We start from the raw sequence: 17,594 nt of genomic DNA, 5'->3' as shown, positions 1-17,594 counted from the left end.
CACACAGTTGATTAAAGAGAAGGAGACGATTCTGCTGTGGTTGAATTACATTGACTTTGAACTAGTGAGGGACTGCGAACAGACTAATGAAGCTCTGTCATGAAAAGCTGTCAATTCATACGCTGTCTTGTCTGAATCAGAAACGGTCAGGTAATATTTAGCTTGAGAGAAAACCAGCGCAGGTATGGGAAAATGCTTTCAACAAGCTTTGAGCTCAATCCTGTCTTGCATTGTTTTCTAGGTCTTGCTAGACACTGTCTTTAAAGCCTGGGTTGTGCACACCACACTAGAAGCCACCCTTTCATGTCTCAAAACGTTAGCTGTTCATGCTCAATATTTACAATGATGCAAATAGGTGATTCAGCTAAATAAAAACTGTCAAGTCTTTTCGAGTCATCTGCCTCAAGTCAAAGTCAAGTCGAGTCTTATCAGCGTTAGTCAACCAAGTTGCGAGTCCTCAAATTCGCGACTTGCATCACGCCATGCGACTTGAGTCACCAACCTCTGACAAATATTTATTGAACTTTCCTTGGCCATGGAAATACAGGCTAAATTCAAAAGCAGGAACTAAATTCCTTCCAGAAACAAACAAATAAGCTAATAAATAATCAGTATTAACATACAGATGTGAATCTGCATGCTAAAAAAAGCCTCAAGTTCATAGGACAGATTGAAAGTCACCCATTTCCTTTCAGAATTCCAACAATGGCTATGATCCTCTGCAAAGAGCCTCAGCAAGCCTTGTCCTGAGAATACAAAAGCAGAAAATGTGTATCATACTCTTAAAAGTACCTACACACCAACAGGTGTCAACATTGTTGCCTGTATTCTTTTCAATGTAGACACAATGGCAACTTTGCCTCCTACCCTCAGGAAGGAGGCAAACAGATAGTAGGAAACAGATAGTAGGTCTGGGTCATGCAGTGTAGCACCCAGAAGCAGTTCCTTAAACTCCACTTGGCTTTCCCCTGGCTGACAAGGCCCTCCTGCAGGGTGATGAGGCTGGGTATGACCATGGGGATGTTGAGGCCCGGAACCTTCCAATAACCATGCAGGCCATATGTGAAGGAAGAGGCTGGGGGATGCAAAGTTCAAATAATTATCATGATTAAAATACTTATTTTATCAATAAATTTGTGACACATTGATATACTAACATTACATTAAAACATACATATTTTGAGTTGTTCTATTATTTTCCAAGTGTATTACAACTATATTTCTAACCCTAACCCCAACTACGGATTGTTTCAGCTTCTGCCATCTAGTAAACGGTACCGCAGCCTCAAAGCCCGGACCAGCAGGCTCCGAGACAGTTTTTTCCACCAGACAACCAGGCTTATGAAAAATAAACACTAATTGCCTGTCTGCACATTACACACACACACTTACACAGCACTTTACACACACTACACTCATTTCACTACCACACTGTAAATCTTACTGCATTGTGTTTATTTTTTAAGTGCTATATTGCTGTTACTGTGCTGTTTTATTGCTATTTGATTGTTATTATTGCTAGTTGTTGCTGCTGCAAAGTCGAGGAACACACACACCAACACAAACTTAGTTGGCAGACAGCAACGTATTTACTAGCAGTAAAGGAGGAGGAAAACTAGGAGCAGCTGGGCAGTCTGATGTTTCTTTAATAAATAATATTAGTAACTTATCAAGCTAACTAGTTAAACTTATTAACACTTGCATACTAGCTGTCACTTAAAGTCTTTCTCAGGTCACAACTTGCCACAGCCTTTTATTTAATGTTTGCAGGACCGAATACAAGCTTAAACATATAACTGGTCAACTGACAAATGTGACTTATTTAACGTTACTATGACTGATGTGAGATTCTGATTCAAAGCTAACTTTAGTAATGTTAGCTTCATTAGGACTGGCATAACGTTATGTTATCTGAAGCCACACAGACTTATCGTTACTTAATGCATACAAAAAGCAAATGCTAACGTTAGCCCTGCTGACTCTACATACATTTTAAAATTCTGACACTTATGCAACATCAACGCTTTAGTTATGTCAAGTTGTAGCTAGCATTGAATGCTACTATCTTACTTTCTCTTTCTGCTGCCCTTGGTGTTAGCTCAACTCATGACAAGTTCAGTTTATATCTCTCTTCATACGAAATTTCATATTATGAAGAAAAACAAAATGATTACCTTACTTTTACTGAAAGCGGAATGTGAATCATCATCTTCAAATCAACAGTCTTTGGAAATGACTTGCGTTACTTTATCTTGAGAAATTTTCTCTCTGTAGTCTCTGCGCTTCAGACAGAAATCAACAAAGTGTGTGTATGTTCAAACAATTGAATGTTGTGCAGTCATTGGATGTATGATATGTATGATAACAAAAAACACTGTCACTGCAGCATCTCACAAAAATAATAAATGAAGTCATCAGCACTCACAAATATGTTGTAGTGTGTATATCATATAAAGTGTATATCACTTTTTAATAATGCACAGCAGTGAAAAACAGACAGGTTTCAGCTCTAGGCTTTCCTCAGCATTAGGATGGAACATAGGATACAACAAACATGCATTTTAGGACCATTTGGTTTTGATATGTAGCCCCAACACCAGTATGTTGTGCATCAAGACCTAAATACAATAGCTCTCTTTAGCCTCAAATACCCTATAAGTGGCATGTTCTGAAGAATGATGGCAGTGTACACACAATATATAAAAAATATCCATCTGAAGAAGAGTGTCAGACGGATATATTGGATAGGTGCTTGTAATTACTGTCAAATACTATTTATATACAGTAAATCTCATACGTTAATTGGAATAGTCTGTAGATATATTGGATAGTTGCTTGTAATTACTTTCAGATAATGTTTATATGAGGTAATGATTATTAAAATTATGTTTTTGTAAGCCTTTTTTTTTTTTTTACCAGGAATTCACTCGAATTTACTAAATGGATGAGATAATCACATACAATTAAAGCCTAAAGCTCTCAAGATACCATTAATGGGTGTTAAAAGAGGATAATTTGAATATAATTTTACATAATTTTTTTGTGTTTTACATCCAGAAATTCGTGCTTTGATGGGGCAGTCTTAAGGATAAATTGGATAATTCTATGAATTTAAAAAAGAATACTGTATAAAACAAGCCATTATTTAAATAAGGTAATTTTAAGGTATTTCTGCAATATTTTTCATTTCTTTGTGCACATTTATACATTTATTTAACATTCTAGCAATATTTTATAATTTTTTTTTGTTTTTATTTTACAACAGTTGGACTGTAAAAATGCAGATAATGTCTACAGTAAATATCTGTATTTTTAAAAAAATTCTTTGTAGAATAACTAATAACTACTAATAACTAATACTTTTTTTTTCCACTGCTATTTGACGGTAAGTGTTTGGCAACTGTTGCTGCCAGACTTTTTATCATTTTTTTACTTTTTTTAAAAAAACTTTTTTTTACATTACATTTAAAGTTTTGCTATAAAAAAAACAGAAAGTTGCCTTAATTTTACATTCAATAATAGGATGTGTATTATTTTTATTTTTACATAGAATCAATGTAATTTAACATTCAATTGTAATTAACTAATCCTGTTAAAAAACTATAATATTCCATTATATTAATTTACAGATTACAGCCTTTATTTTATTATTTTATAAAATAATTTACTGCGTTTTTATTGCATTTACACTTAATGTAGAAAAAAACCCTGTAAAATAATACAGTAAATTTCTGTGAAATAACTTTTTTTTTACAGTGTGATGTAAAAACCAAACCAGCTAATGGATGCAAGACCTTATGAACGTCTCTGACTTGTTTTTTGCCTTTAAGAAAAACATAAAACTGCCTGCTGCTCTACAGCAGCTGTCCTAAAACTGTCAATGCTCACATATTTAAAACTGTATTTTAACATATCTGAGTTTAGAGTATAATACTACCACACCCATGATTTGGGTTTTATGTCCCAGTGGGAGGAATCCATGTACAAAATGTCTTGTTTCAAAGAACTTTGGATAAAAGACTTTGGATACATGACCAGGACATAATCTGAGTATTGACAGTTTTATAAAGTTCTCCTTCATTAAAACAGTGTTTAAGTACATAAATGGCCTTGCCACAGGTATAATCTGTCAACTTAATAAAAAATATGACTTTTTGGCAATCTTGTTTTTCAGTAAAGGGCTCTAAATTATGGAACATCAAACTGCCAGAACTAAAAACACATTATATACACATATACACTTATATGTTAATGCATACTCAGTCATATACAATACACACATACATATACACATGTACACACTCTGTTTTACCTGTCTTGCTGTTTTATCCTGATTATCCATTAATGTGTTTGATACTTTGGGGATGGGTGCTGCAAATTATTTTCAAACAGATGCCCTATCTACATTTTTTAACATCTGTTGCATTGCTGATCTGTATGTAACAATGTTTATCTATATTGTCCTTCTTAAATAAACTAATGAAATAATTAAAACTGTTTGGAGAGATAAAAGAAATCATGAAACTAACATATTTGACACAGACAGTTTTAAGAGTTAAATGGCTGATGCTTTAAAATGATCACTTTATTTGTGCCCACATCCTGAGCTGGGAAGAACCTGGAAATGTTTTGCTTTGGCTTGTAATGTGTTTAAAAGGCCACAGAGGGGCGAACTGGCTCAGCTTAAACTAAAGCAGGAAGCAGTGTGGTTAAAGTGGGGGTTGTATGCACAGGAATGGACAGATAGAGGGAAAAACATAGAAAGGGAGGGGGGCTTGTGTGCACATGTCCATGAATGTGAGTGTCCACTTCATTCACTGAAAAGCAATTAATGCTCCAGGATCATAACTAGACAGAAATGGGTCTGTTCAGAGCTATATTTAGCTCGATGTGCAGGCGTGCAGTATTGTTCAATCATTCAAAAGTATTGAGTGTGCAGTGTGCAGGCTTTGGCCAATTAGGCCAGATAGCCCCGGTGTCACATTCAAAGTGAATAAACGACTCATAAGTTATTCAATCAAAGTTATCTGCTGGGTTTTTTTCCCTGCATAATCTGGAAAATGAAGCCTAAAAGAGTCCAAAGAGCATGTTGCCTAATTGGGTGAAGGGTTGAAGAAAATCTGTCTGATTAGCCTTCTCCAACAGACGGGGATTAAGCTTTTAGTCTGTAATTATTATAAAGCATACGTCAGCAGATATCCACCCATTTCAGACAGCCAGTGGAGCGGAGGGATGTCCTGCTAGGTGACTGCGCTCTGTGCCAGGCCCGCTCAGACGTGGAGACCCTGGAATAGGAGCAGGAACAGGAATATCCTCCTGAGTCAGTGCCACGACGCTGACACACACACATTCACACACACACACACACGCCCCGGCAGGGCTGCCTCTGCTCCGATAATAAGCATCCTATGCTATTCTGCTCAAGATGGCGGTGCAGGCAGCGGAAAAGGACGGAATAGTGAGTATTTTGGAGCTGCATGGGAACCGGGGCGGGGGTTGGATGTTACTGGCTGTTGTGTTTATTGTCTTTGCATAGCGGACTGTGGGTTTGATTTAAGCGCAACGTTGTGTCGATTATCCGCTGCTTACAGTAATTGCGGAGCGCCGTGCGCAACGCATTCAGAGCGCAAGGCGACTCCTCTTTCATCCGGGAGGAAATGGGAAATTCAATACGTTCGCGGTGAAATGTACCGGTGTTGTGTGCTCACCTAGGCCGCTCAGCCGGTGCTCTGAATGTGCGCATTCACCTTTTCACATCGCGGTGCAAGATGCGGCCAATTTAGTGTCTGCGATATTGATTTATAATCTCACATAGCACACGACAGGAGCCCCGATAACAACATGACAGGTCTGCTGCCACCTCGTCATTGTTGGGATCAGCCGCATGCGAGGCCACACCGTGTGTGTGTTTCTTCTCAAACAGGCCTGCAGCCTCATGCTGGGTGTTTAACCTCAGCCATGCCAGTTTATATCCTACTTGACAGGGCGATAAATGACAGTTTGCATCCTGTGTGTTTTGTCACTGGTGTTGAAGAATGTGGAAGATGAGCAGCTGAACGACTCGCTGGGGAACCCCGGCCTCATCTCACCTGACAAGGAGGATTTATCACGTCTCCTGGTAGGAAAGATGCATTAATAGTCTCCTTAAGTGTTTGATGCTCGTTTCCCCGGCTGTGCGTAATAAATTCACTGCTTTGCATAGACGGTGCCATTCAGCGGACGCATCCGGGGAGGCATGCGGCCAGGAAAGAAGATCATAGTGATGGGCATTATTGATTTGGAGCCAGACAGGTAAGATAACACGTCATAAAAGCATGCACACCTTATCTGGAGTCTATATTTATCTCACCACGTTTAAAATCAGCCTTTATTATGTCATCCACATGATTCTGGAGATAAGCTTTTTGTTTTTAAGGCCAGTCAGACTTGCACAGCCACTCCAGGACACACTGAGTAATGCGTGGGCAGCCGGAGAGAATGGTGGCTTCTTAAGTATGCAGAGACAGGGCGTTCCCTCAGCACCAGGGAAGAAAAAAAAGGGGGAATAAAGAAAATTTGAGGCCCAGTGAGGCAGACTTGTTTGGGTGTGTCCTTACCCTACATGGAAACTTGTGTCAAACTTGGAAGAAACCTCTCCATGACCTCATCATGTTCAGTGACTGCTGCTGGCTCAGTATTCAAGCCAAAGTTCATGTGAATGTCCCGGCTGACTTAGCTACCCCGTGGAGCAAAATACACAACTGTTTTCCATCGTTACATCCCAGCATATTAGTCACTGTAATAATCATGTCCTCATGCTGGCACAAAGATGCTTGTGTGTGTGTGTGTGTGTTTAAACAACACAGCTGCAGGGGAGAGGAGGTAAACCAAAACTAGCAGCAGGGATTATGCATAATTAACACGCAGTTAGTTTGCTCTTACACAGCAGCAGCAGAATTATGCGTTTGACTTATCCCAGATTAGCTATTATATCATATGCTACACCTTTACCACCCCAATGCTGCCCGCCTGACTCCTCAAAGCTCTGTTCCCCTTCCTCCCTCAGCTTTGACGTGAGCCTGACCTGCGGCCGCGAATCAGAGAAGGAGGCGCCGCCGTTTGACGTGGCCCTGAAACTCACCGCCCGCTTCGCTGACCGCCAGTTCCTGCGTAGCGCCCGGATCTCTGGGAAGTGGACGGAGGAGGAGGCGTCCACCGCCTATTTTCCCTTCATCCCCGATCAACCTTTTAGGGTAAAGACCCCTTTTTTGCATTTATGACTAATTAACATGTCAGATGATGATGATGAACACTCCCTATTTGCAAGCAGGTTCAGGTTTATTTATTCATGTAATGTTTATTTATGTAGCCCTAGCTAATTTGCAATACCTGTCCCTAGATGAGCCTTTAAAATACAGAAAACTTAAGAAAATGCATAAAAAACACAAAGGATTTGCAAACAATGATGCAATGAAAGTATCATAAGACAAGCACCAGATCACTCATGACTACATGAGCGATCCCTCTGTAAAAATGGTTTCAATTAGAGTCTAAATGGATCCCTGTCATGATCCATTTTGAGTTCTGTGGGTAAAGAGTTCCTCATGTTGATCCCCCGGACAGAAAGAGCCGTCTGTCTAAATGAGGATTTACGAAAGGGCACCATACAGTTCCCAGTACCTCATGTTACTGAGGCCAGAAACCCAGAGAAGAACCACCTGGTAACTGAGCACCTGAGGAGCCTTCTTATTCAGGCATTTATAGAAATGTTTAAGATCAGCTAATTTAGTAAAATGATCAGAACTTAACATATTTAATTTTTTAAGAACATGGCAGTGGTTGGATCTTATCAGTTTGCTCAATTAAAAATCATCTTAAGAGGCTTGATTGTAGATGCTGCTTGTGAGCAAGAAGTAACACAATAAATGTGAAAGATTGAACCTGTGGCCTTGGACGTTGTGGGATGTTCTCTCTTACTCGCGCATCCTTCTCCTTTGACCTGTTATTCATTATCACGGTTACAGTTTAGGTTGAGTACAAGTCAAAAGTTTGGACACACATTCAAGTGAAGGTGTGTCCAAACTTTAATGGGTTTGTCTTTGTATGAAACCTGGATCAGATTTTCATTGGATCTTTTTGGCCTTTTACTTCTATTGGTGATAATAACATTTTGCTGACTTATTTCATTGCTTTGATTCGGCTCTACTGTACAGACGCAACATTGCAACGGAGTTCATAAAGGCAAGTCACACAGGAGATCAGATGATCAGACATGTTGTCCCAAGATATTATCTAATGCACTTGTTTGACAGTGAAAACAAAGTTGAATCCTTTCAGCGTTGTGTTGTGAAACTGCTTTGACGCGCCGCTACTGTTAGACATTGCAAAACAAATATATTTAAAGGTTTTTTTTGGGGTGGAATTTTCCTTTTTAAAAAGTCTGTCTTTAGCATTGCAAGCTATCAACTGTAAGAGAGATCATCACATGTTACAGCAGTAATGTTGAAGAAAGAAGAGACCAACAGGAAATGGTTTTCCACGCTGCATTATATCCATCTGATGTAAATACAGGCCGTATCCTGTGTAGCGGCGTGTTTACTGTATGAGGGGCCGCATCAGCTGTTAATGTTAGCTGTGGTGGGGGGTTGAACAGCAGCACATATGCAATGTGAGTAATTGTCATAGGACCTGAGGACATGTTAGCTCTGTAATGTCATATTCCGCTCTACTAATTCTGTACGTTTGACTAAAAATATATGATGAGGTGTTTCAGTCCAGTAAGTGAACGATACTCTGATGAATGGAAACGTACCATCATACGTACTAAAAGACAGAAGGTTCATTGTTCAATTGTTTCTAAAGAATGCTTAAAATACTGAAACAAGACATAATTATAACTCAAATGACCGAGACAGAGACACTACAACTACTATTTTTTGAACTTATTTCTAGAGGTGATCCCTGCGTTTGGTTATGTAACGTCAGTCTGTCTGATAAAGTGTCATTGTTTGTGGTCGGAGCGTGACGAAGCAGGTCAGCACAGTCATGACTGTCAAAAGCTGGGGGCTGGAGATTAAGGCTGTCATGCAGATTGCTTCCAACAAACTGCCTCATGAATCGGAAGGCATGTGGACAAGACACATGATGTGATGCGGTCTCAGAGAATTTCTGTTATTCGCTTCGTCCAAACGGTCTGCCTCGGAGCACGATCACACCTGCGAGTTTGTTCTCCAAACTATACTAAGAAAAGTTTACACTGTTGCATTTTTGTATGTGGTTTGTTGAGCGTCACACAGAGCAGCTACAACCGAGCCAGGGCTTGTAAGCAAAAGGGACATGGACTCACTTGTAGCTTCATTATCAGAGAGCGTTTTTGTGCTTTCTTACAAGATTAAACACATTTTACACACTATTTGTTAAACTTTTTTACAATAGAATTTCCAAGCAGGATAACCAGATGGGTATTTGTACCCATAAAACTGTGTGTTTAATAATAGTTTCACCTTATTTACCTCAGATTTAGTTATCGCTCTCATGCAAACGATCAGTGTATGTGTCAAATGCAAGGGATGTAAAATATTTGCCTTTTTGTTTTAATTGAGTAGCTTTTTTCCTTTTATGAACTCTAAAAGGGGGATTAGTTATTGGGACATATTTATATAAAGTTTTATGGATACCGCATTGGCCCTGTCATGGTGTCCAGTATGTAAATAAGTGACAATTAGCTTTAAACTGGTATTTAACAGAGCTGCTTGAGTATTTTAACAAGTTCTTAGTAGGCAATAATCCCGCCTCTACTTGAGTTAAGTGAAATAACAGTTCTTCCACTTGAGTGGAAGTGCAGTTACTCTTTCCACCAAAGTGTCACTGCTCCAGAGTTTAAATAAAATCGCTGCACACATTCCTGGTGTGAAGTCACTTTTATTATTGAGACAGTCAGCTGATGCTTTTATCCCGTGTAGTATGCCATAAACGCAGCGGCACAATAGGTTTGTATCCCTAAATCGCCATCTCATACACTACTAGCAAGAAAAAAAAGCAACGTGTCAGGCTCTAACAAGCGTTGATTAAATATTCTTGTATTTTTACACAAGATGAGAGAAGTGCTTGACTAGAAAATGAGAAATAATCTTCATTGACCTGCTGTTGTTGTTACTCATTTTTCTGGACTTGCATTATTAATGATTTGTGTTATCCAATCCTCTCTTCCTCCCTCTGTCTGTTTCTTTCACCTGTCTCTCCTGTCAGATTGAGATCCACTGCGAGCACCAGAGGTTCCGAATATTCGTGGACGGACACCAGCTCTTTGACTTTTATCACAAAGTAAAATCTTTGGCCTCTATCGACACAGTACGGATACAAGGAGACCTACAGATCACCAAGCTCGGTTAACTTCCCGCTCCAGCTCTGCAAAGTCGTGTGTGAAGCAAGGACTTGATCACAGATGAAAACACACACACACACACACACACACACACACACATACATATACGCATGCGTCTGTTACGTCATCATCCATAACCCATCATGCAACACTGCAGCAGCATAGCAACTGGAAAAAAAGTCTCCCACAGTAACAAGTTAGAGTTCCTCTGCTTTATTTCATTCACTTCTATCCATTCCTTTCTATTTAACCAGGAGGAATGATTCTTTGTGGGTGAATGTGTTTGTTCCATTTTCAGGTTTTTCCTCCTTGTAGCCCCAGTTTTTGTCAGATCAGGGATCTCACAGCTTATTAATAGTGCGTTCATTTTTTCATGTTGAATCCTTAAGGGATGCTGAGACAGAGGCAGGTGTGGAAAATAAACTCGGACATTACGAAACCAAATACTCAGGAAAAAAATATCTGGCACTTAGCTAATATGAAAGCAAACTGATGTTGAGGCGTGAAAACCTCCAAAATTGGCGATTAATCAGATGCTTTAACATAAATTGTCCTGCAAAATTTCTTAGATAAACCGTAAAATGCAAATTAAAGCTTTTTGTGGCTCACGATGAAGATTTTCACCCAGCAACAGTGACATGTACGCTGTAAACTTCTGCTGTATTGGACCTGAGCAGTGTTTAAATACTAAAACTGATTAATTCCCTCAAAGGCATAAACATGATTTTTGTATAAGATAAAACTGGTTTAAAGCAAAACATTTTAGGTTGTTTGGTGCTTTCAGATTTACTCAGTTGGGTGTGTGATTATTGCTGCAGTTATCTTCTAAATCTCAACCTGCGGCTGATAAGAGTCGAGTATTACACCCTGTTTTCTCTGTGCTGATGTGTCTCCAACTCCGTAGGCACTCCCCTGCCTTCCCTTGGGTTTATTCCAGTTGTCATGGTAACAACGCTGCAATCTCACCGACCTAAATACCCAAAAAATGAGGATTATATCATGATAAGATGTAGCAGAAAGCGTCCCATACTGTGCACTGCGTGTGTTGGTAGTTTGCACTCATTTTAGCGTTCACTGCAGCCGTTTCTCTTGTTGATAGAAAGTTCTGCTGCTGAACAGGAAGTTTCTGAACTGGACTCTGATGTCTGTTGTTTCACTCACATTTTTCATCTAAACCTCATCCAAGCTGCACACTAATAAGATATGCAACTTCTCCTCTGGCATAAAAAAAAACAAAAAACCCACATACACTCTAGTCAATATTTAGAAGAAACTGTGCTGTCAAAGTGTGCAGGTGTTGGCTGAGTGCAAACTAAAATCCAAAACATTCAGTCGCATTCGGCGGTCAGTTGGTTGTTTGGAAGCAGGATCAGATCCTGATGGTATTTTGAATGTATAGTATTCATGTTTCTATAGTAGTATAGAAGATATAGTAATGCACAAGATGATTACTCAGTGTCACAGTTTTTTGGTGGTATGGCTGGTGCTGTTATAGTCCATTTTCTGTCTGACAGTATGTCTTACTTTTTTTTTTTTTTTTTTTTTTTTTAAATGTTTCCTGAATCATTCCACGTTAGCGTCTTGTCCACACTGAGGCAGATTAGAAGTTATAAAGCAGTTACGTCCTTGTTTAATGCAGCCAGCAGGTCTTAACAAGCACTGTTAAGTCTTATATGCATCGCATGGTTTTAACTCTGTAACTATTCCGCTCTGCACAAGACGTATTTTTCCTTCACTGAGACAGAAAGGAAGTCATGATAAATACACAGTGATAGTTTAGGTGACGTGCAAAGTAAAAACTCACAGGTATGAAAAGTATTATGTCTCAAAGTGCTCCGTTTACACCTCTTAGAGGAGGAACATTCACTATGCTCTGCAAAGTTTAACACATACAGCTGTAAGAATATCACTACATAGATTTCTAGATGTCACTTTCTAATAAGTCACCCTTTATAACAGGTTTATAAATTGTACCTAATGGCATTTTTAATGGTTGATAATGTCAATACTTTTTTATAAGCCATTAATGAGAACAACTTTTGGGTTTCCGGGTTGTTTTTGTTTGTTTATCCTCTCAATTGAGTAATAGTAGAGCTGTAAATATTGCTAAACCATCTAATAAGCTATCAGGTCGTCAGTTAACATTTAATAAATTATGCTGATAAATCACAGGTCATCAGTGCATCAGAGTTTTCTGTAAGAAGTCCTAAAAAGCTAAAAAGATGTGTAAGTGTCATACTGCAGGAGGATTTGTCACAACCCGGGTAACCCACAAATTGTTCTTATTAATGGCTTTTAATTGATCTATAAAGCATTAGTAAATTATTTATTAACCATTAATAAATTCATGATTTATAACTTGGAAACCATTTATAAAGGAGGACTTTACTAGAAAATTCAAAATAGACGACAGTAACACTTGAACCAGGTTGGAGAAGCTCGTTTGATCACCTTTGTAGTCATAGACGCAGATGTTATACTTCCTATTTAACTGAAACGTGTCATGGTTCAGAGCCGCTCAACACAGTGAAGAGGGAAAGACTTTTGTTGGTACACCTTTTCACGAGGCTGCACAGAGCTACCGTTAAGATTTTTTTTCATTTTGTTGATCTTATGCTTGTAAAAGGTTTTTCTCATCACCCTTTTGCTGCTGTGAATTTGGAGTAAGCCATGACATCTGTGCAGAACTTCTCTCTGCAGATCACCGCGGGGCGCTCGTTAAACGATGCGCGCCGTGTTCACGCTCACGTTAATGAAGCTGCCTTTAGATTTCTGTGCAAACTTTAAAGAAACCTCTTTGTTTAACATCTCAGTGAGCTGCGGCTATTGTGCGGCATTCATCAAAATACAGAGATGCTGCTCACTGTACATGCAGGCACTGAGCATTTACTAATTCCTTTCACGTAGCAATAAGGTTGCTGCTCCCAAACTGACTGCTCCGGAGGGCAGACTTGTTTTCTCCTGGTTGGTCAGACGGGGTCTTCCTGAGTGCCAGAGCTGTCGTTTTCGCTTTGGCAGGCGCTGGTTTATTTCGGACACAAACAGGAAACAAGTTCAGTTTGGTATGAGAGGGCAGTGAGAAGTGCAGCTGTGAGCCAGTGCGATGCATCATTACTCCAGTATTACAACAGAACAAATAATGTGTAATTGTGTGGACAGGGTGTGTTTTTGGGTACTGTTTTTTTTTTTTGTTTGTGTTCTTTCTTTTAACAATTGACCATACATTTGTAATACTACAATTTCTTGTAAAACCATGTTAATATACACTATGTAAAGATTATGACATTAACTCAGCGGTATGTTTCATTGATGTAGAAACAAGATGTGTGTTGAAGTGTAATACAGGTTACTGTTTTCAGCTCCTCCGCTGTCGTTTATAGCACACGGAGCCAATGGGGGAGGGAGACGAACAATTCGAGACTTCCTGTACTAAAGGGCTGGAAAGGGAGCTCTTCATGTTTGCGTGTGTGTTTGTGCAGGGAGTGTGTTTTGCTTAACATAATTAGCAAATTGTTCTTGGGACTGTTGTGAGTGTTTTTTCCCATTAGGTTTGCTGCACGGTTGAGTGTGGTGCAGGTACACGATAAGCATGCAGGGTACTTGAGCTTACTTATTCGGTACTGGTGCACTTTAAAGAAGGCGTTGGTGTCCACTTAAGGGACTCACAACTGCTTGGTATTCCAGTAAGCAAAGACACAAAACCGGTACATGTGCTTGTGTATTTGGAAAACCTCAACATGTGTTGTGTTTCTTCCTGAAATGTAGTGTTAAATACAACAGATCCCAGTTATTGATCTCCTAATGATCCCATGTCCTTTGAAGAACAATCCTGGGAAATGTAATTATTCCTTTTCACTATTATTTTAATTACCACCCTTTAAAAGTATAACTAAAATAACTGAATGTCATTCTCTTCCTGATTGTAATCTGATGATAAATGCCAAGGCAGACATACTGTTTATTTTCACCTCAGTTATTTAGGATTCCCGTTTCATACCTGTTCAGGTCTATTTCACAGACACTTTCTACCCTCATTCAAAAATCTGATGTAAGAGAAACAGTTTATTTGACCCAGGTCTGTATGTTACCCTGCTTTTTGGACTTTGGATGTACATATTTATGAACGTGGCCTCACAGGCTTCGGTTTTTACACAATGAATACCAAACTGAGTAACAAGCAGAAAGCATTTTGTTGTGCATGTAAGCTAGTACCTGGCGATTTTGTGTACATGAAAGACTGAGGTATTGCCAGTTTTTGTTCGGATCAAGCATGCTTTTATGTTCTAAACATCTATCAGGCGCTTTGCAAGGGCAAATTTCCCCTTGTGGGTGGATTTTTCTTTGGCCTCTTTATCTTTATAGCCTAGTTTAAATGAAGTTTAGTACATATCCAAATTACAACCTTTGAACACGAACATTAGGATGCACAAAGCAAGAATATAAACTTAAGTATCTAATTAAAGCTTTTTCTCCCATGACGTTGAACAAGTAGAATAACAAAAGGACTTAATATTAAGTGCTAAAAACCTAGGTGGCTGTTGTGAGAACAGCCACATCATGATGTCCATTTATAAAGTGTCCTCTGAGTAGAAGTAGGCTGATCTGTTGCTAATGTATTGTGTGGTTGTACAATCATGTTATCATTTCTATTTATTACAGTGTAACCAGCAGGGTTGTGCGTGTGTGTGTGTGTGTGGTAAAGTCATACCTACTGTATTTGGTAACATACTAATTTTTGCTGTTTATATGAAGGCATCTTGAAAAGTTGAGTTTTTTTTATAATGATGAGTGTTCTGGGAATTTGTCCAGATGAAACTGAATTTCGGACCGTGATGTCAAAGACAAATGTCATGCACAAATGTTAACAAACTAATGAAATTAAACAAGTATTGGGTCAAACTACCCCCCTGTAGATTCTTTCACTTTGAGATTTTTAACCGCAAAACAAGGCAAACCATCATTTTGATTTGGTGTTTTGTAAGTTTGAGCATCACCAGGGTGTTGCCTGCTGTAACTTTGATCTTCTGAAAGTCTTTCATGTTACAGAGCATCATGTTGGCCCCCTCTCTGTGCTGTTTGATCTATTTTTTTTGTGTGTTTTTTTTTTTTTTACAGTGGAGCAGATGTCTGTTCTGTCACCACAAGAAACGTGAGCCCTCTTATGTACAACATGATGTCAAATTCCCGAGATATCCTGAAGCGACCCTGATTTTGTGTCTCATTGAGAATGTGCACTGGACCAGTATTTAGATGAAGACAGTAACATTCTGCCATTGTGTTAGATCTCTCCAAATGTTTCTTTTTTTTTTCTCCTCATGCTTTTGTAAAAACAGCTTCTTTGCAAACCATTAAACTTCTCATCTTGGAAGGTGCTTGTGCTCAGTGTCTCATTGCTCAGATGCTCCAACACCTAATAACGTACATAAAATATTCACCCAGACAGCAAAGACAACGGGTCAGTGCAACCAAACTGTGCATATGTTTTACTAAGATAATTAACTGAATAAATGCATTGCTAAAATATAAAAGAGGATGCTTCTTTCAGTCATATTTGAACTGACAGAATAGTATAAATCAGCAGGAATTTGTAGATGACAGATTCATACCTTCTTACCTCTTACACAGTTTTAAATCTTCAGTTTCATTGTGTTTCTTTTTGTGTTTTGTTCACTGTGTGTAATGTGTTTGGTTCCAGGGTCACTATAACTATAAGCATGGAGTACTGATGATGTATGCCGGGGTATAGGGCGGCTTAGAGTTTTCAATCAATCGAACGTTATTTGTATAGCACCTTTTGTACAGGTTAGTGTACTTCTATGTGCTTACAGATGATTGACAAGCTGATAGTAAGATAGAATAAGTGAAAACAGTGAAAACAATTAGACTAATGCAATAATAGAATAAAATAAAATAACTATAGCAGATAAAACATGTAAAGGACAATGACAAGTGAAATAAGAGGAAATGCAACATTTTAAAACATTAATATAATAAAATAAATGATTAAATGATATAATGCCCAAAAATATTCTAACCAAAAGCCAGGCTGAAGAGGGGGACTTCAAGTTACAGTGGCATGGACTAGACGTGTGTTCAGGAGCTTCACTACACTTTTAATTTTACCCTCACTTTGAAATATTTATTTTTTCTGAAAAACCTTTGCAAATAGTGATATACACAACCCTGAGCAGAATGACAAAACCATGCAGAAGACGAAAGCTCGAAAAGGACTCTACAGATGACAAATTTGTTGGAGATACCTTAGCTAAGGCAGTAGATAAGGGAGATGCTAGTACTAGGTCCATCGCCACATTGACCTCTACAGTGGACAAAAGATTTGTTGAAATCAATTCAATCCTCTCTGGTCTGAAATCTGTATTTGTTGAGATCAACGCCCGTTTAACATTAACATAGGAGGCCACACAATCACATGAGAAAGGGATTGAAGAGCTGGAAAGACAGTATGCTAACCTAGCATCAGAATCTGCACAGCAACAGGCCAAGATCGATGACCTAGAGGCTCGCTCCTGGCAACACAACATTCAAATTGTGGGCATCAAAGAGAAAGCTGAGGAAGGTAAACCATCTGACTTTGTGGCCAAACTTCTACTCAAGATTTTAGGAGAGAAACATTTGAATAAACCAATAAAAGTGTATAGGGCTCACAGAAGTCTTAAACTTGCTCAGGAAAGAAAGTCAAGATCTATCATAGTGAGACTGCACAACTACAGAGTTAAGGAACTTATGCTATAACTGGCAAGACAGAGCTCGACCCTTACCTATGATGGCGCAACGGTGCACATCTTCCCAGACCTGACCATGGCTACTCTCCAAAAACGCTGGTAAACATATATGGTCAGACGACCTTGACTTCTTTAAAAAATTATTCAATACTATACCCAATCTATCAGACTCTGATGTGATCATTGGAGGGGATCACAATTGCCTTTTAGATTCGAAATTAGGTAAGCAACCAAGGCAATTGGGTACATCTAAGAGCAGTACATCGTTAAATACTCTTATTCAGTCCTATAGTATAGTAGATATTTGGAGATTACTCCATCCAACTGGAAGAGACTTTTCATTTTTCTTCTTTCATTTTGTTCATAAAAGTTAGTCTGGGATAGATTATTTTATGTTGGATTCAAGGCTGCTATCAGCTGTTTCCTCATGTACCTATTACAACATTCTTATATCAGACCGTGCCCCTGTTTCGTTGGATCTCAAATTG

The 17,594-nt window shown here is 38.8% G+C and overlaps 1 protein-coding gene across 1 annotated transcript; it reads left to right on the top strand.

Annotated features, from left to right (window-relative positions):
* Window positions 1-4,796: 4,796 nt before the first annotated feature.
* Window positions 4,797-15,735, top strand: LOC122997345 (galectin-related protein B-like). Its single transcript, XM_044373430.1, has 5 exons — window positions 4,797-5,458; window positions 6,026-6,118; window positions 6,203-6,291; window positions 7,046-7,232; window positions 10,228-15,735. Exons 1-5 carry the CDS (start codon window positions 5,426-5,428, stop codon window positions 10,369-10,371), a joined length of 546 nt encoding a protein of 181 aa, XP_044229365.1. The 5' UTR covers window positions 4,797-5,425; the 3' UTR covers window positions 10,372-15,735.
* The last annotated feature ends 1,859 nt before the right edge of the window (window positions 15,736-17,594 follow it).

Source organism: Thunnus albacares, chromosome 14 (genome assembly GCF_914725855.1).
Source record: "Thunnus albacares chromosome 14, fThuAlb1.1, whole genome shotgun sequence".
NCBI classification, from domain to species: Eukaryota; Metazoa; Chordata; class Actinopteri; order Scombriformes; family Scombridae; genus Thunnus; species Thunnus albacares.
The sequence above is the reverse complement of the archived record's forward strand: the minus strand, read 5'-3'. Positions and strand labels throughout refer to the sequence as shown.

Excerpts from the sequence above, each read along its gene's own strand:
- LOC122997345 (XM_044373430.1), top strand. The coding sequence starts at position 5,426 with ATGGCGGTGCAGGCAGCGGAAAAGGACGGAATA. Across the intron at positions 5,459-6,025 it reads CAGCGGAAAAGGACGGAATA|GTGTTGAAGAATGTGGAAGA; the intron begins GTGAGTATTTTG and ends GTTTTGTCACTG. Across the intron at positions 6,119-6,202 it reads AGGATTTATCACGTCTCCTG|ACGGTGCCATTCAGCGGACG; the intron begins GTAGGAAAGATG and ends TGCTTTGCATAG.